General features: G+C 39.9%; 1 protein-coding gene across 3 annotated transcripts in view; it reads left to right on the top strand.

The window, feature by feature from the left end:
- Window positions 1-20,811, top strand: part of LOC137421603 (3',5'-cyclic-AMP phosphodiesterase 4C-like) — a 198,975-nt gene extending 178,164 nt beyond the window's left edge. For all 3 annotated transcript variants that reach the window (XM_068107818.2, XM_078771207.1, XM_078771208.1), the window contains 9 exons: window positions 1-77; window positions 176-354; window positions 497-595; window positions 3,159-3,323; window positions 5,787-5,886; window positions 6,163-6,317; window positions 7,503-7,625; window positions 14,896-15,078; window positions 18,957-20,811. The exon at window positions 1-77 is cut by the window's left edge and continues 17 nt beyond it. In XM_068107818.2, coding sequence (XP_067963919.2) covers window positions 1-77; window positions 176-354; window positions 497-595; window positions 3,159-3,323; window positions 5,787-5,886; window positions 6,163-6,317; window positions 7,503-7,625; window positions 14,896-15,078; window positions 18,957-20,087 — 2,212 coding nt within the window. In that variant the 3' untranslated portion in view covers window positions 20,088-20,811. The remainder of the gene's footprint in view (window positions 78-175; window positions 355-496; window positions 596-3,158; window positions 3,324-5,786; window positions 5,887-6,162; window positions 6,318-7,502; window positions 7,626-14,895; window positions 15,079-18,956) is intronic.

Genomic DNA, 20,811 nt, shown 5'->3' with positions numbered 1-20,811 from the left:
CAGGGAGCTTTCTCACCTATCGGAAACGAGCCGATCAGGGAACCAAGTCTCCGAGTATATCGCCAGCACCTTCCTAGGTAACACTCTTTCTTGTCTCATTCTCTTCACCCTGTGTCCATCCTTATGTATCCGTATCTCTATCACATCATTATCATCCTTTTTTTCCTTTCTCCAGACAAACAGCAAGAAGTGGACATCCCTGTGATTGGCTCCAGAGCAAGGGAACCGCAGAAAGTTCGCACACAAACAAGCCCACTTGGTGGGGTTCATCCCACTGTGTTCAACACATTACTTCCTCCCGTCCCAACTCCCCAGCATGGGGTCACCTGTGCCCGCGAAGAGCTGCTTGGCAAGGTAGGGCAGCAATTTTACGTTATCTCTCTGACACCTGAAAAACTGTCTTACCTTTATCTCCACTCTAAATCACATCAAACCATCTTTAGCTCTATCCTTACCCCCACTCACTGTTCTTGTACGTCTCTCCTTTTCCTTATAGGAACTTGAGGACATTAACAAGTGGGGTATGGATATTGTCAAAGTTGCAGAGTACTCGGAAAATCGTCCCCTCACGGTGATCCTGTATACCATTTTGCAGGTACACAGTGTGAATGTTAAAACAGGACAAGTCACATTGTATATCAACAGTTTAATATTTGGCCACCGAAGGAGAAACCAAACATTTTATTTATTTATTTATTTTTTACAAGATCGAGGCTCGTGTAAGAGCTAACATTAATCACAAAAAGACAGACACATAAAACATATGATAAAGGGAGCGGGAGACAAGATGGGGAGAGACAAAGAAGCACACAAGTACAACAGTAGAGAACAGGGACATCGGAAGATCTGTGGGAGGGAAAGGGCTTGGTGGGGGGAGGAGGCATGGGAAGGCAGAGGGGGGTGGGGGGGGGGGGGTGTTGTGTTTATGATGTGGTATTTATGTGTTTATTATGTGTTTATTATATGTTTGATTGGTTCACGAGTTGTCAAACAGAGTGACCACTATATTCGTCATGGGTGTATGTCTGTCTGTGTGTGTGTCTGTCCGCAGCATAACTACCCTATGATATCATCCGATCTTGATGAAACTTGGGTGAGAGGTTGATATCATGCTCTAGTTGTGTCCTGCCTAGAGTGGACGTATTGCGCCCATTGTGGGTGGAGCCACGCCCAAAAAAGATGTCTTTTTAGGGGGTAATCAAGTTCAAGCTACATCTTCTCTGAGGGAGTTGGTGGAATCTGACAGGGGTTTCGGTATTTGGTTAGGCCAATGTCATGTGTCTAGCCCCACAGAGCTCGGTTTTTCATTTTCGCCCCAAGGTCAAAGTCACAAGGTCACGAAATTTAGAAAAGTCAATTTTTGATGGTTTTATTACATTGTTCGCTTCCTGATAGAGTGAAATGTCGTACATGATCTTATATTATCACATACATCATGAAATGCAAGTTTTCCAACAAATTTCAGAATCTTCGACCTTTGACCTTTGAAGGTCACAAAGGTCAAATTTTCAAAGTTGTCGGAATCGAACTGAATTTTCGGTATTGTGTAGCTAACTAACTTCATAACTGATTATACATTATTTTCTATCTCATTTCAAGGTCAGTAACCTTCGTTTTGACATTTCAAGGTCACAAAGGTCAAATTTTCAAAGTTGTCGGAATCGAACCGAATTGTCGAAATTGAACCAAAGAATACCGCTCGCTCATGAACCATCGTCGTCTCCTGACTTGTTATGTTTTATTATTATGTGTTTATGTTTAATGTTTTTATATGTTTTATTTTGTGTTTTTTATTATGTGTTTTTTGTTTTATTATGTGTTGTCTTTATTATGTGTTTTATGTGTCCTTTATTATGTCCCTTTATATAAATGTATGTTTTTTTTTTTTGTCTTTAAGAGCACACTACCTCAAATTCCTAATAACTGTCAAGTTGATGTGGTAAAAAAAGTATTGAATCTTGAATCCTGAAGTGTCTGTGGCGGTGCCATTTTATGCATGGGCATCATTTCAATTGGATTTTGGACATATGTTTGGTGTTTAGCATGGTAATCGGCTGTTTGGACGTGCACGACTAAACGGCTGTTTATCTTCCTTCGTTAAAGTTTGTTTTTTTTACCCCCCCCACTCCCCTTCCCATGCCTCCTCCCCCCAAGCCCTCTCCCTCCCTCCCACATATCTCCCGATGTCCCTGTTCTCTACTGTTGTGCTTGGGTGCTTCCCTCTCTCTCTCTCTCTCTCCCCAAATTGTCTCCCCCATCCTTTATTGTATTATGTGTCCGTTTATGTTTTTTTGTGTTTTATGTGCTAATGTGTGATTAATGTGCTAGCTCTTACACGAGCCTCAATCTTGTATACAAATAAAAAAAATGCTGTTTAGACAGACGTGTTTTGCTGTGCACGTACAACGATGTTTTTGTCAGCGTTTAAGGGTTAGGCGTGTTTTAGCAAGATGCTCGCTAAACACCTTTCGTAAGTTCAGCCCTTATCTTACTATAATTCACCAAATGTCTGTCCGTCTGTCTGTCTGTCCGTTCGAAGGTACCGCAAAAACGGCTGAACCGATCGCAACGATATTTTGGGTGGGTAATCCTGGGATGCGCTGGAGTAAAATAGGCTATATTGTTTGTCCAATTTCAGCTTTGGCCTCCAGCATTCTCAGGTTTGGACTTCCGCATAACGTTCGCTTCGCATCGCAGTGACAGCGAGCACCAACATGGCGGCTGTAAAATCATTTGCGCCTCCCAATTGAAGCCCCGCCCTTAGGGCGGGTACCGTTGCTAGTAACTTTAATTTAAACTTGAGGAAATCTGTCGGTCACGGATGAAACATCACCTGAGACTCAGATGTGTGTGTGTTTATTGTTATTGGTTGGTTGTGCTTCGGTTGTGTTGTGCTTTAATTACTTAAAGCAATTATTGGTTGGTTGTGCTTTTCTTTTTCTTGTTTGCATGATGGATGATTCCAGGCACCCTAACCTTTGTGAAGACACGCACACACACCTGAGAATGTGACACTGTAAAACACAACACTTTCATCATTTATTCCTCTTCTCAGACATTTTTTCAGTACATTTTGTACTGAAAACTCAGTACATTTTGACTCAGTACATTTTCAGTCACCAGTCAGACTCAGTACATTTTGCCTTTGTTTCCCTCAGGAGCGCGATCTCCTGAAAACCTTCCAAATACCTGAGGAAGTGCTCCTGCGCTACGCCATGATCCTGGAAACTCAATACCACACGGACAACCCTTATCATAACAGCATGCATGCTGCGGACGTCACACAATCTACCCATGTGCTACTTTGTCTACCTGCACTTGCTGTGAGAGTGGTCGGGGACGGTTGGGCAAAGAGCGGGATAAACAATGATGAGATATCTCAAACTAGAGCGTCTGGTTAACTTCGACAGCCTTCAAAACATTGACAGTCAATCCGAAAAGCAATGCGTTTCCCGTTTCTGACCGCTGTGGCATAATAATACCAAGTGTTCCAAATAAGAATGAACCGTTTGTATTCTAAGTAAAGTATAACTTGCTCAACCCTCCTCCCCCCACCTTCCCATGCCTCCTTCCCCCAGCCCTCTCCCTCCCACAGATCTCCCGATGTCCCTGCTCTCTGCTGTTGTACTTGTGTGCTTCCTCTCTCCCCATCCTGTCTCCCGCTCCCTTTATTGTATGTTTTGTGTGTCCGCTTGTTTTTTTTTTTTGTGATTGATGTTAGCTCTTACACGAGCCTCGATCTTGTATACAAAAAAAATAAAGTAAATAAAACCTCAACAAAACATGGGAGATCTCAACTGTAGAACTTCGATGTTGATTCTGCTATGGCTTATGGTCTCCAGCGCGTAAGCCTCACAATTGGCTCACATCCAGTGGCATCACGATGAATTGTGTCAATTGTGTTCGTAATTGGTGCCGACTCATTTTCTGTCAACTTCCTGTCTGAAAGCAATGGTGCTTGAACGACCACTACTGAGTGGATCCCTTGAAACCACAGTGCAATATTAAAGTGCCGGCTGTGGATTGCAATTGTCATGATTTGATCGCGTACTTGTGGAAGGTGAAAAAAAACAAAAGACTGAGAACACACAAGCAGAATCAAATGCAAAGTTCTATCGTTGAAATCTATAAAGTTGTCTTGAAATTGGAATCTCTTCTTTTTTTGTTGTTAAAGTTATTAAAAATGGAAACTGTTCATTATTATCTGAGCCAAGCTCTTCTTTTATATTTTTTACCCAAATCTATGTAGGGTTAAGGACACGATGGAGGATTAAATGGCAGTTCAGGGGTACATTGTATGCTTTGTCGGTACGGTACGGTGTCCTGGTTAGATTCTCGGCATCTCCACATTTCCTTCCCCTTTTCCATTTTTGCCCTCTCCTCCCTAGCCCACACCTCCTTATACCACTTAAAGGTGCACAGAAATGCAGAACATTTTTGACTTATTTGTATGAGTATCAGTTTTTTAAAAATAGAAATCGATTTCTTGTAATAAGTAATAGCTAATTTTTTATATATAATTTTTTTCCCTTTCCTTTTTAGCGCTCTTGCACCCTGCTAAGCCCCACCCTAAAAAAAACCCCGAATTTCACTGCTACCAGATTACATGACGTATGACGTCACCTCCAGAACAAAGTCCATGCCATCTCGATTCGCTATGCTTCGGCCCGCGATCCGTTCCGTGTAATTTGTACGTACTCTACTTTTGATTTGCTTGATCTTGATCTGAGGTATGCTGAGACACATGTGTGTCATGCCTCGCCTCGTTGATAAGCCTGCAAGGTCGCTCCGTGGAGCAGCGTGCACGTATTGCACTATGTGTGAATTATATAATTACCAACTCACGGTCTGAGGTAACTCGGCTAAAAATTATCCGATTTGCACCAAATAAAGTTTATGAATGGTTTCACAGACCCCTACTTCTCACTAAAAGTGGAAACAGAATGTAAATTGGAGTTAAAATAAGTGTTTCATTTGTATCAAGCAAATGCACGTGGAGCATGCGTGCGAGTGAGCTGCGTTCTGGAGGTGACGTCACATGGATTACGTCATCGGCTTTGAGGTATGGGGCAGAATTTTTAGGGGCGTTCCCAAGTGGTTCGGTTTTCTTTCATTTTTAATGTTTCAGAGTGAATATAACAAAAAATCAATGCCATATTTGAATTCACCATAAAAAGACTCATTTAGATGACATCAAATGCATTTTGAGTGAGATTCCGTGGCTGTGGACCTTTAACTGAAAATACATAAAATGATCGTAACCCGTGAAAAGTGTAGCCGCCGTGTCGCCATCTTGGTTAGCACTATTCGAGTCACTGGAGTGAATATAGTGACTAAATCAGGAAAAATACAGTGAAGTGAAGGCAATGGCAGGTGGTGATGACAATCGTCACGAAAACTAAACTATTCAGAGTGAAGATTAATCGCCTTCGCCCAGCATTGAGTGGTACCTAAGATGGCGGCGGTAGGTACACCGCGCTCTGTGTGTTATGAATGGCAATGATCATTCTATGTATTTTCAGTTCAGTGCCTTATACCCCTCTTTTCTCTCCTTGCCCAACTACTTAATTACCTTGTTTATATTGAGTTTCAGGGGTGCAGATATGGCGCAGGCATGATGAGCTAAGTGGCCCCCTCTTGTGTTTGGGTTTTTTTGAGTGTGTTAAAGACCCAACCTATAGACCAAGAATAACTTACTGCTCATTGACAACACACTCACTTTATGAGGTATGTCCTCTACATTTTACAGATGGAATTTGTATTTGTGCTGGGTTCATGTCCTGCAGGCCGTTTTCACAGATTTAGAGATATTCGCAGCCTTATTTGCTGCCGCCATCCATGATGTAGATCATCCGGGAGTTTCCAACCAATTTCTGATCAACACTAGTAAGTGACAACACTCTAGCTCCTACTGATTTTTAATTTTTCCTTATTGCTCCTTTATTTCTTTGTTTGACAACATGTGTTCCTTGCTCATGCCTTTACTTTCTGCAGATCTTCTTCCCTTGCTCCCCTTCTGCTTTTAATCGTCAATCAAACCAGTTCTTTACATCTCTTCTCCTCTGACAGTCCATCTTGTCATCCACCTGTTTCATGCCATCCTTATAAAAATCCTCTTCTCTGTAATCTGTTACATCTCCAGCTACTCCATGCCCCTTCCAGACTCAGAGCTTGCTCTGTTATACAATGACGAGTCTGTCCTGGAGAACCACCACCTGGCTGTCGGCTTCAGGTTACTGCAAGAGCCAGGCTGTGACATCCTACAAAACCTTCCTCAACGGCAACGCCTCTCCCTCCGTAAAATGGTCATAGACATGGTGAGAATACACATGCAACTAGAACAGCCCTCAATAGAGCGCATAACTCCGCTTGGCTGAACGGTTTAGGGCTAGTCACTGATAGGCCAGATAAGCCCAATCTGGATCCGGACCTGAACCAAAATCTAATCGCCTTGTTCTTGTCACATACCCAACTCATCCACCTAGTGTTGTCATAATCCTTCCACAACCTTTTGAAATATTGAGCTATGTAACGCTTTGGCGTCATCTCTTAATAGTGAAGAATCACTTAAATTTTTTTAAAGATTCTCATATCCAGATCCAGATTCAAATCGATTCTTCCTTGTCACACACCCAGAGCCTGGTGTTGGCTTGGTGGTTAGGGTGCCGGCTTGGGATCCCAGGATCCTGGGTTCGAATCCCGGTCGATTGCTGAATCAACGCCAGGGTGGTCGACTCAGCCTGTCATCCTTCAGAGGTCGGCAAATTGAGTACCAGTTCACTGGTAATTCCCTGTGTGTCGCAAGAGGCGACTAACAGGGTTGGTGGCAGGAAGGGCATCCGGCTGTAAAACATAGCTTCAAAAAGGGGACCACGGTGCCCCAAAAAGGAACCATACCTCGCTCTGCGGGGGAAAATGGCCTTAAAAGGCGGTTCTTGTCATACACCCAACCTTTCCACCAAGTTTCGTCTGAATCCGGCCACAACTTTTTGAGATATCCTCTTTACAGACAAGCAAACAGACAGACCTCCATCCACCTTTGGTGGCAGAGGTAAATGTGAAGCCATAAACATTGCTAAGTCCCCCCCAAGCCCTCTCCCTCCCACAGATCTCCCGATGTCCCTGTTCTCTACTGTTGTGCTTGTGTGCTTCCCTCTCTCTCTCCCCATCTTGTCTCCCGCTCCCCTTATCTTATGTTTTATGTGTCCGTTTGTCTTTTTGTGATTAATGTTTGCTCTTACATGAGCCTCGATCTTGTAAAAAAAGAAAAAAAAGAAAAAAGAAGAGAATGGAGATTGTCAAGCAGGAGGCCACGAGAAGAGTGGTTGAGGATGATGGAACGAATGAAATGAATTGCCTCAAAAGCAAATTGTCATGTGACAGACTATACAATGAGGAGAACGATTGTGGAAATATCAACTTGTGTAAGGAAACAACAACAACGTGGGATAAAACCAGAATGTACTGACTGAACAATGCATTGCTATATCTGTGTGAGGCAGGTCTTGGCCACGGACATGTCAAAGCACATGAATTACATGGCAGACCTGAAAACCATGGTAGAAACCAAGAAAGTCACCAGTTCTGGTGTCCTACTTCTAGACAACTACACAGATCGTATACAGGTACTTGACTCGTTTTCAAGACTCCGGTTGGGCAATCCTTAATATCGATTTTTTTTTTAATTGATTTTTTTTTTCTACTCCCATTGATCATTACCTATCTCCAGCTTCATTTCCCCATCCATCAACATTAATGATTTCTTTTTTGAATTTTCATCAATGCTTCACCTTGTATGATTTTGGCACGTAAAGGATAGCAGGTTGTCCCATAAAGTTTAATTAAAGTTCAGTTAATACGTTCTGCAATATCCTGTGCAAACTTATTTTCTTCTGCAAATCATCTTGTCGGCAGGAACCTTGTGCAAGTCTCACACTATCAACAACAAACACTAGTCTTGCAAATACGGTCTAAACCCACCAGTTTATAAAGTGGTATTTCGGTGGAAACAAAAAGGTAGGAACCTTCTGTGGTTTAACCTGCACCGACCAAGTAGCATCACATTGTGTCATGTAATCTGAGTGTTTCTGGTGTCCTGCCCAAAGGCAGTTCAATGTTGTTAATATTGAATCAATTAAAATGATGAAAAAATAAATAAATAAATAAATAAACAAGAAGACGTCATGCCGAGCTCGATACTTGCAAAATCTACCCCTCCCCAAAATATAAAGTTGCCATGGATACATCAAATTGTCCATTTCATTAAGATTTAAAATGGTGATCTTAATCAAAGCTTGGGTCAATTGGATTAAAATTGATATTAGAAGTTTGACCTAGAGTTGACCTTTGACCTTTTGCCCTTAAAATAGTTGGTTTGCCAATTCAGTGATACACTATGTAATTCCTGTTTAATTCGTAAGTGAATTGGATGAAAATCAATGATTTTTCTGATGAAAATTGATGATTTTGGAAGTTTGACCTTGATTTGACCTTTGACCTTTAGCCCTTAAAAATAGATGGTTTCCCAACTCAATGAGGTGATGATGATGTCGAGTCTCCTTGGGCAATGATGATGTATGCCATCATATTGCCTTTCTGTGGCTGGTACACACGAGTAAGTGCGTGGTATAGATGGGGGTGGGGCGGGGGCAGGGGGGTTGCCACTCCTCTCCATCCCATTCAGTGAGGTACTATGCAATTTCTGTTTAATGTTCAAGTCAATCAAATGAAAATTGATGATTTTAGAAGTTTGACCTTGAGTTGACCTTTGACCTCAAAAATAGTTGGTTTCCCAATTTATTGACTCAATATGCAAATGCTGTTCACTTTTCAAGTCAATTTGATGAAAAATGGCAATTTTAAAAATTTGACCTCAAAATCAATAGGCTTCTTCCTTATGACTAATTCTACCATCTGGTCAAGTTTCGTGAAGATCGGTTTAAAATTGTGACCTGTAGGCGAATGACAGACAGACAGAATAACACACAAGACCAGCCAATATAATTGAAAAATTTTCGACTTTGCAGGTAATAAAATAAAATTAAAATCTATAGATAAAATTGATTACATGTAATCAGGATTACACTAAGTGGTTTGCCTTTGCTTTCGCAGCTGTAGTCAGGAGAGACCCTAAGATCTTAAGCCATAGCCATCTTAACCGTTATAAGCCAACACCAGGCTAGATGCAGACACCAGGCTAGATGCAGACACCAGGCGAGATGCAGACACCAGGCGAGATGCAGACACCAGGCTAGATGCAGACACCAGGCTAGATGCAGACACCAGGCTAGATGCAGACACCAGGCTAGATGCAGACACCAGGCGAGATGCAGACACCAGGCGAGATGCAGACACCAGGCGAGATGCAGACACCAGGCTAGATGCAGACACCAGGCTAGATGCAGACACCAGGCTAGATGCAGACACCAGGCGAGATGCAGACACCAGGCGAGATGCAGACACCAGGCTAGATGCAGACACCAGGCGAGATGCAGACACCAGGCGAGATGCAGACACCAGGCGAGATGCAGACACCAGGCGAGATGCAGACACCAGGCTAGATGCAGACACCAGGCTAGATGCAGACACCAGGCTAGATGCAGACACAAGGCTAGATGCAGACACCAGGCTAGATGCAGACACCAGGCTAGATGCAGACACCAGGCTAGATGCAGACACCATGCTAGATGCAGACACCAGGCGGGATGCAGACACCAGGCGGGATGCAGACACCAGGCGAGATGCAGACACCAGGCTCGATGCAGACACCAGGCTAGATGCAGACACCAGGCGAGATGCAGACACCAGGCTAGATGCAGACACCAGGCTAGATGCAGACACCAGGCTAGATGCAGACACCAGGCCAGATGCAGACACCAGGCTAGATGCAGACACCAGGCTAGATGCAGACACCAGGCGAGATGCAGACACCAGGCGAGATGCAGACACCAGGCGAGATGCAGACACCAGGCGAGATGCAGACACCAGGCTAGATGCAGACACAAGGCTAGATGCAGACACCAGGCTAGATGCAGACACCAGGCTAGATGCAGACACCAGGCTAGATGCAGACACCAGGCTAGATGCAGACACCAGGCTAGATGCAGACACAAGGCTAGATGCAGACACCAGGCTAGATGCAGACACCAGGCTAGATGCAGACACAAGGCTAGATGCAGACACCAGGCTAGATGCAGACACAAGGCTAGATGCAGACTGTCACTCTGCAGATCAATGGTTACATTAGTAAAGTTTACACAATGTTTTCTAATCTATCTTTTCCATTGCACTTATCTCTGTCCAGGGATGTATTTATTTTTCAGTTTTAGACTAATCCACTTTAAGATGAATGTTGTTATCTGACCCAGTTCAAAATGAATGAAACTTGCAACCAAAACCTTTTTCCCCCAGAATGAATGAACACTAAATTAAGTCGAACAGTTTTTTTTAATTCAGAGCTGTGCAATCAAAAAATGATTGTATTTCATCATGTCAGAACATAACACCATTTCTAGAGAGCATTTGAGATATTAACTTCCGAGCAATAACACGACGGGTGTTCCAAACGTTATCGAACCCCGAGTTACTTACTATGGTCCAAGAAACGCCTACTTTTTTTTTCCAATATACAAGTATATTTATTGGGAATATACAAGATTGGGAATATACAAGATTGGGAATATTTCCTTCATTATATGTACTTGTATAAATAAAAATGTTGTTTCTTGGATTATTGTATCTCATTCCGAGCATTTTTGAATATCCCTTATATATTATCGTTACAAAGGGGTAATGATATTTGCTAAAACACTACAAAGAGCAATTATTCCAATAAAAAACAGCAATTATTCCAATAAAAAAACAGCAATTATTCCAATAAAAAACAGCAATTATTCCAATAAAAAACAGCAATTATTCCAATAAAAAACAGCAATTATTCCAATAAAAAACAGCAATTATTCCAATAAAAAAACAGCAATTATTCCAATAAAAAACAGCAATTATTCCAATAAAAAACAGCAATTATTCCAATAAAAAACAGCAATTATTCCAATAAAAAAACAGCAATTATTCCAATAAAAAACAGCAATTATTCCAATAAAAAACAGCAATTATTCCAATAAAAAACAGCAATTATTCCAATAAAAAACAGCAATTATTCCAATAAAAAACAGCAATTATTCCAATAAAAAACAGCAATTATTCCAATAAAAACCAGCAATTATTCCAATAAAAAACAGCAATTATTCCAATAAAAAACAGCAATTATTCCAATAAAAAACAGCAATTATTCCAATAAAAAACAGCAATTATTCCAATAAAAAACAGCAATTATTCCAATAAAAAACAGCAATTATTCCAATAAAAAACAGCAATTATTCCAATAAAAAACAGCAATTATTCCAATAAAAAAACAGCAATTATTCCAATAAAAAACAGCAATTATTCCAATAAAAAACAGCAATTATTCCAATAAAAAACAGCAATTATTCCAATAAAAAACAGCAATTATTCCAATAAAAAACAGCAATTATTCCAATAAAAACCAGCAATTATTCCAATAAAAAAACAGCAATTATTCCAATAAAAAACAGCAATTATTCCAATAAAAAACAGCAATTATTCCAATAAAAAACAGCAATTATTCCAATAAAAAACAGCAATTATTCCAATAAAAAACAGCAATTATTCCAATAAAAACCAGCAATTATTCCAATAAAAAAACAGCAATTATTCCAATAAAAAACAGCAATTATTCCAATAAAAAACAGCAATTATTCCAATAAAAAACAGCAGTTATTCCAATTAAAAAACAGCAATTATTCCAATAAAAAACAGCAATTATTCCAAAAAAAACACAGCAATTATTCCAATAAAAACAGCAATTATTCCAATAAAAAACATCAATTATTCCAATAAAAAAACAGCAATTATTCCAATAAAAAACAGCAATTATTCCAATTAAAAAAACAGCAATTATTCCAATAAAAAAACAGCAATTATTCCAATAAAAACCAGCAATTATTCCAATAAAAACCAGCAATTATTCCAATAAAAAAACAGCAATTATTCCAATAAAAAACAGCAATTATTCCAATAAAAAACAGCAATTATTCCAATAAAAAACAGCAATTATTCCAATAAAAAACAGCAATTATTCCAATAAAAAACAGCAATTATTCCAATAAAAAACAGCAATTATTCCAATAAAAAACAGCAATTATTCCAATAAAATACAGCAATTATTCCAATAAAAAACAGCAATTATTCCAATTAAAAAACAGCAATTATTCCAATAAAAAACAGCAATTATTCCAAAAAAAACACAGCAATTATTCCAATAAAAACAGCAATTATTCCAATAAAAAACATCAATTATTCCAATAAAAAAACAGCAATTATTCCAATAAAAAACAGCAATTATTCCAATAAAAAACAGCAATTATTCCAATAAAAAACAGCAATTATTCCAATAAAAAACAGCAATTATTCCAATAAAAAACAGCAATTATTCCAATAAAAACCAGCAATTATTCCAATAAAAAACAGCAATTATTCCAATAAAAAACAGCAATTATTCCAATAAAAAACAGCAATTATTCCAATAAAAAACAGCAATTATTCCAATAAAAAACAGCAATTATTCCAATAAAAAACAGCAATTATTCCAATAAAAAACAGCAATTATTCCAATAAAAAACAGCAATTATTCCAATAAAAAAACAGCAATTATTCCAATAAAAAACAGCAATTATTCCAATAAAAAACAGCAATTATTCCAATAAAAAACAGCAATTATTCCAATAAAAAACAGCAATTATTCCAATAAAAACCAGCAATTATTCCAATAAAAAAACAGCAATTATTCCAATAAAAAACAGCAATTATTCCAATAAAAAACAGCAATTATTCCAATAAAAAACAGCAATTATTCCAAAAAAAAACAGCAATTATTCCAATAAAAAACAGCAATTATTCCAATAAAAACCAGCAATTATTCCAATAAAAAAACAGCAATTATTCCAATAAAAAACAGCAATTATTCCAATAAAAAACAGCAATTATTCCAATAAAAAACAGCAATTATTCCAATTAAAAAACAGCAATTATTCCAATAAAAAACAGCAATTATTCCAAAAAAAACAGCAATTATTCCAATAAAAACAGCAATTATTCCAATAAAAAACATCAATTATTCCAATAAAAAAACAGCAATTATTCCAATAAAAAACAGCAATTATTCCAATTAAAAAAACAGCAATTATTCCAATAAAAAAACAGCAATTATTCCAATAAAAAACAGCAATTATTCCAATAAAAAAACAGCAATTATTCCAATTAAAAAACAGCAATTATTCCAATAAAAAAACAGCAATTATTCCAATAAAAAACAGCAATTATTCCAATAAAAAACAGCAATTATTCCAATAAAAAAACAGCAATTATTCCAATAAAAAACAGCAATTATTCCAATAAAAAACAGCAATTATTCCAATAAAAAACAGCAATTATTCCAATTAAAAAACAGCAATTATTCCAATAAAAAACAGCAATTATTCCAAAAAAAACACAGCAATTATTCCAATAAAAACAGCAATTATTCCAATAAAAAACATCAATTATTCCAATAAAAAAACAGCAATTATTCCAATAAAAAACAGCAATTATTCCAATTTAAAAAACAGCAATTATTCCAATAAAAAAACAGCAATTATTCCAATAAAAAACAGCAATTATTCCAATAAAAAAACAGCAATTATTCCAATTAAAAAACAGCAATTATTCCAATTAAAAAACAGCAATTATTCCAATAAAAAACAGCAATTATTCCAAAAAAAACACAGCAATTATTCCAATAAAAACAGCAATTATTCCAATAAAAAACATCAATTATTCCAATAAAAAAACAGCAATTATTCCAATAAAAAACAGCAATTATTCCAATAAAAAACATCAATTATTCCAATAAAAAAACAGCAATTATTCCAATAAAAAACAGCAATTATTCCAATAAAAAACAGCAATTATTCCAATAAAAGACAGCAATTATTCCAATAAAAAACAGCAATTATTCCAATAAAAAACAGCAATTATTCCAATAAAAAAACAGCAATTATTCCAATAAAATACAGCAATTATTCCAATAAAAAAACAGCAATTATTCCAATAACAAACAGCAATTATTCCAATAAAAAACAACAGCAATTATTCCAATAAAAAACAACAGCAATTATTCCAATAAAAAAACAGCAATTATTCCAATAAAAAAACAGCAATTACTCCCTTGAAATACCTTAGGATATCAAAATAACAAAGCAAAACCTTAAGACTGACTGGCACTCGTTAACATTGTGGCAGCTGACACCGCTCCCAGCAACGGGCGGCTCTCAGTCTTTCACGAACTGCAGGTAAGCTGGAAGTGCCCTCCTTTAACTTTGATATCTTGTTTCCCGGCTACATTTCTAAAACGTCATTAACTGTGCAATGGATGTGTAAAGAGGGCGGATGTGTGGCAGGTGTCCCTGCTTGTCAGGGGTGCTGGTGTGGCTCATGGATTCATGGTTATATGGTAGTTTATGTGGAGGAGAAGGTGAGGGTCGGAAGGGTCAAGTATGGAGCATTTGGGGGCATTGGTCGCTTGGCTAATAGAACCACAGAATAATTTATGGACATTATTGCTTGTGGACAAGATGCTGCTCTTGGGGAAAGGGTTTGTATGAGGGCTTATCAGTCGTGCTAGGATGTAAATAATAAGAATAACTTTCCAGTACAACTACACTTCTCAATTGTTTTTCATCTTTTCCGCACCTTTACACCAAATCATATAAAACTTTGCTACCACCATCAATTTTATCATCTTTTCAGATTCTGTAAAGTTTTTTTTTTGCCTCCTAGGTTCTCCAGAATCTGGTGCATTGTGCTGACCTGAGCAATCCAACCAAGCCCCTTGACTTGTACCGCCAATGGACTGAACGCATCATGTGCGAGTTCTACAGGCAGGGAGATCAAGAACGCCAACGATCCATGGAGATCAGCCCGATGTGTGACCGACACAATGCATCGGTGGAGAAATCCCAGGTCCATATCGACAACTTCGGTCATCCCCTTTTATATTATGGAGTTTATAGTTTAAAAGACACTGAGACATAGGAGGTCGTTTGGACCATCAAGCTCATGCCATATCCGAATTCCAACACTCAGAGATTGGTACAGCATGGGTGAGATCTTAAAGTCAGCTGTCTTATCTCCATTTAGGTTTGGGATGTTAAAGATGTGATGGTATCTTGTGAAAAAACAGTCTATTGGCTGGGACGTTGCCCGCATTCCATGCATGCATCAAGCAAGCCCCTGCTACCTCAAAACCCCCCAACACTCTCATCTTAAATACAGTGCATTCAGAAAGTATTCAGACCCCTTCACTTTTTTCACATTTTATCATGTTGCAGCCTGATGCTGAAATCATTTAAATTCATTTTTTCCCTCATCAATCTTCACTCAATACCCCATAATGACAAAGAGAAAACAGGATTTTAGAAAGTTTTGCAAATTTATTAAAAACAAAAAACTGAAATATCACATTGACATAAGTATTCATACCCTTTGCTATGACACTTGAAATTTAGCTCAGGTGCCTCCCATTTCTCTTGATCATCTTTGAGATGTTTCTACACCTTGATTGGAGTCCATCTGTGGTAAATTCAATTGATTGGACATGATTTGGAAAGGCACACACCTGTCTATATAAAGTCTCACAGCTGACAATGCATATCAGAGCAAAAACCAAGCCATGAGGTCGAAGGAACTGCCTGCAGAGTTCAGACAGGATTGTGTCGAGGCACAGATCTGGGGAAACCTACAAAAAAATCTCTGCTGCATTGAACGTTCCCAAGAGCACAGTGGCCTCCATAATTCTTAAATGGAAGTAGTTTGGAACAACCAGGACTCTTCCTAGAGCTGGGCGCCCGGCCAAACTGAGCAATCGGGGGAGAAGGGTCTTGGTAATAGAGGTGACCAAGAACCCGATGGTCATTCTGGCTGAGCTCCAGAGATCCTGTTTGGAGATGGGAGAAACTTCCAGAAGGACAACCATCACTGCAACACTCCACCGATCTGGGCTTTATGGGAGAGTGGCCAGACGGAAGCCTCTCCTCAGTGAAAGACAAGATTCTGTGGGATTTCATGTGTCTTTCACTGAGGAGAGCCTTCCGTCTGGCCACTCTGCCATAAAGCCCAGATCGGTGGAGTGTTGCAGTGATAGTTGTCCTTCTGGAAGTTTCTCCCATCTCCAAACAGGATCTCTGGAGCTCAGCCAGAGTGACCATCGGGTTCTTGGTCAACTCTCTTACCAAGGCCCTTCTCCCCCGATTGCCCAGTTTGGCCGGGCGGCCAGCTCTAGGAAGAGTCCTGGTTGTTCCAAACTTCTTCCATTTAAGAATTATGGAGGCCACTGTGCTCTTGGGAACCTTCAATGCAGCAGATTTTTTTTTTGTAGGCTTCCCCAGATCTGTCCCTCGACACAATCCTGTCTCTGAGCTCTGCAGGCAGTTCCTTCCACCTCATGGCTTGGTTTTTGCTCTGATATGCATTGTCAGCTGTGAGACCTCATATAGACAGGTGTGTGCCTTTCCAAATCATGTCCAATCAATTGAATTTACCACAGGTGGACTCCAATCAAGGTGTAGAAACATCTCAAAGATGGTCAAGAGAAATGGGAGGCACCTGAGCTAAATTTCAAGTGTCATAGCAAAGGGTATGAATACTTATGCCAATGTGATATTTCAGTTTTTTCTTTTTAATAAATTTGCAAAACTTTCTAAAATCCTGTTTTCTCTTTGTCATTATGGGGTATTGAGTGTAGATTGATGAGGGAAAAAATGAATTTGAACGATTTCAGCATAAGGCTGCAACATAACAAAATGTGAAAAAAGTGAAGGTCTGAATACTTTCTGAATGCACTGTCGTTAGTGCTAATTATCCAACTAAACACGAGCAGCAAATTTGGGCAGGGTACCAGCACAAAAAGTACTCTTCTCTAAAGTTTGTGTCTGCTTTAACATCCTCACCTAAATGCAGATGACACCATCAGATTGTTAATTCTTATTTGTGCTCAAAGAGCAAGTCCTCTTGCTGGAACTCCTTCAGAACTGATTGGCCTATTTGATACTAATAATGCAGAGTCACTTAATGATGGGATATATCAAGAGGGACAGATCAGTGACAAAAAAATCTCAATTTAATCCATTTTAAATTCAGGAGACCCTGTATGTATTGTTACGGTCGCGGCTAGGATGTTGTTTGCCGAGCGGATGGCCGCCGCGCCCGAACAGTTACCCCGACTAACCCGATTCCTGAACGTTGGCCGAATCGTGCCACAGATATTCAATGAGGGAAAAGACAAAGGCGACACGGATGTGAAGAAGAGGAAGACAGAAGTAGGGAATACGAATATAATTTATTGCTATTTACAACCAAAAGTAACCAAGGAGAAGGAAGGATAATAAAATAAAGACAGAAGGAATCAAGAAGACACAGTGAAAATTGCTAGCTTATCTAAACAGTCTTACTTTACCCAGGGACAGAACAAACAAAGACAGACTCACGCGGGGAATGATGACAGGAATGGCAGGAGGTGGATGGCTGGAGGGAGAGGATGAAAACTGGAACCGGAGCATGGTCAGGCCGGGAGTGAGCAGCCGCCGCCCCTGGTCGATCGGCACGTTTTGCAGCCGCCGTTCCTTCGCAGCCACGGACGAAAACTGCCGTCGAAGCTCAAAGCTGTGGTGGTTTAAAGCTGCGGTGGTTGCACTTGTTCTCAGGCTTGGCACTTGTTACTTGTCCTCAGGCTTGGCACTTGTTACTTGTCCTCAGGCTTGGCACTTGACACTTGTTCTCTCTGACTCCCTCTCTTGCTCTCTTTGCTTCGCTTTTCCCTCTCTCCTCTCTCTCTTTGCTTCGCTTCGCCCCTTCTCTCCTCTCTCTTAGTCCAACAACTTCAAGGCTTTCGCGCGCGCTCTTTATAGCGCCTCAGGCGATCAAGCCGCTGGTGTCCAGGACATGCCCATCGGTGAGCTCACCTCGGCCCTGGTTGGTCGCGCGGGCTCCCGGTCCCTCCCTTAGAGGAGGCGTTGGCAAGGCCACGCCTTGTTTCCGGCGCTGGGCCGACTCCTCCCACCTTCGGCTCCGAGATTACCTCGTGGCTAATGGAGTCTTGGGATGAAACAACCCACAGCTGTAGCAACCCTAACAAACTGCCCAGTGCAGTTGGCAATTGAGGCTTTGAGGGAATGCAGTTGGCAATGGTTGGAAGGGGAATGTGAAGGGAATCTACTCTTATTTCACTTGGTGCAATGGAGTATTTAAATTAATGGAAGATACAGCCTTACACTAATACACATAATAAGGATATAACTACCGAACAGGGATATATGGTGTCCTGCGTGTATGTTTTATGGAATTAACTACGGGAACGCCCTTTGACCTTTATACAACAACAAATGCAGGAAGGAGGGTGACATTTTACAACAATTCACTACACAAAAACAAAAACAAAAAAACATTCTCATATCCACAAGAGTATATATATACACACACACACACACACACACACACACACACACACACACACACTACACACGTGGGAGGACGACAATTGGGGGTGGGGATCGATGCACAGTGCCAATTAACAAATATTATCCATTTTCATTCTGAACAGTCGTGTTATTTTTCAACTCTACTGCATTGTATTCTGCTATGAATATTTTCCTTACCATCAAACATAATTGCAATATCACTGATGCTATGTTTGCTTGAAAGAAACATTCAGATGTTTAAGCAGTAACTGTGCTTGTTGTTTACTGACCTTCAATTATTAAATTGCCATTTGTCTCTGCAATTTTACACACAGTAATCACGTTTAATATGTTTCCTTTTTCATCTCTCCTCCATGTCCCTGTTAGGTGGGCTTTATAGATTACATCATCCATCCACTGTGGGAGACTTGGGCGGATCTTGTGCAACCAGATGCACAGGAAATGTTGGACGCACTGGAAGAAAACAGGGACTGGTACTATGCCATGCTACCTAGCAGCCCTTCGCCACCTCCGGTAGATTCAAGCCCCTCGATAAATTATGAATTCAATTCCTCAGATGATATTCTGGAGAAAGGGGATTCTTCCTCACCTGAACACACGACCAAGTTTAAACTAAACCTTGAAGTTGACAGAGAATCATCCCACAGAGAGCATGATGTGGATGAAGACGGATATGCAGAAGAGGAAATGGCGGAGGACAGAGAGGAAGAGCAAGGAAAATGTACTGAGCAAGAGGGAGAGGCTGAAGACCTTGATGGAGATAGAAAAGGTGGAGAGGAAGATGGAGTTATCAAAGATGGGGAGGAAGATGGAGATGGAAAATATGGAGACGATGATGGAGATGGGAAAGATGGAGAAGATAATGAAGATGGGAAAGATGGTGAGGAAAATGGAGATAGAAAAGAGGGAGCGGATGATGGAGATGGGAAAGATGGAGAAGATAATGAAGATGGGAAAGATGGTGAGGAAAATGGAGATAGAAAAGAGGGAGCGGATGATGGAGATGGGAAAGATGGAGAGGAAGATGGAGTTATAAAAGATGGAGAGGAAGATGGAGATGGAAAAGATGGAGAGGATGATGAAGTAGATGGAAATAGTAAAGATGATATCGGGTCAGGTGGAGATGACAACAAAGAAGGGGTCATGGACAACGTGGAAGACAAAGGAGAATGCCAGGACAGAGAAGATAACATGGGATGGTGCGTAAACAGTCAAGATCATGACGGAGTAAGCGGAGAGGGAAAAGTCGACGGAGGATGGGATGAACAAGGAGATGACACAGTAGGAGATGAAGAAGGAGGTGAGGACAAAGGAGGAGGAAATGAGAATGATGAAGATGGGGCGAACAATGATGAAGAGAAAGGAGGGGATGAATATGGAGAAAACACAGATAATGTGATAAATGAAGAAGGAAATGGAGACAAAGACGATGGAGAAAATAGAGACAAACCTGAAGAAGAAGAAGAAGAAGAAGAAGATGGGAATGGAGAAGAATAAGAAAAGTGCTTTATTTAGAGGTGTCATATGCAAGAGATCCCAGAGGCTGCAACAGTCGAGTCAAGACCCTCCAGTGGAAAGTGATGGATCTCTTAAACACTTGAGACGGATCTTATATGAATGGGATGGACATCTGAACACGAGTCAGTTGCTTACTCTGCTTTGAACTCTGGTTTGGAGTGTTGTTTCCAGCTTTTACACCTGATCCAAACTTCCACGTGAATCTCAACTGCACTCACAATTTGCACAAAACCATAAAACAAGGCAGTCGATGTATCATTGTGTTGTGGGCCACAGTCCATCGGTGTTTCAATGAGCACTCGATCAACCTTCCTTATAAAACCGGTATCGGTCCCCTTGGATCTCCATTTTCAGTGCAATCTCATTTCATTTCCCTTTTTCAATACCAGCCGTGCTTGACCTCTCTTTTGCACTTTCTTATTGTTGTAGTTGTTTATTCCTGGAGAAAAAAAAAATTGCTAATTTAATTTTACAAACTGATATCCCAATTATTTAATTTAATCTAAATCATAACATGCATCATTATCCACCCACGAAGGTTCGACAGTGTTATTTGGTTGATGGCTTGCGGGCTGCTTACCTTGACCATTCAGACTGAAATACATGACTGTGTGAAGATGTCTGTTGAACTGGAACGTTGGTAAAAGTGCAATAGTCACAATATGCCTGAACAATCACAACAGAGACCAAACCTAATGGCATC

Source organism: Myxine glutinosa, chromosome 2 (genome assembly GCF_964187855.1).
Source record: "Myxine glutinosa chromosome 2, kmMyxGlut1.1, whole genome shotgun sequence".
Taxonomy (NCBI): Eukaryota; Metazoa; Chordata; class Myxini; order Myxiniformes; family Myxinidae; genus Myxine; species Myxine glutinosa.
The sequence above is the reverse complement of the archived record's forward strand: the minus strand, read 5'-3'. Positions and strand labels throughout refer to the sequence as shown.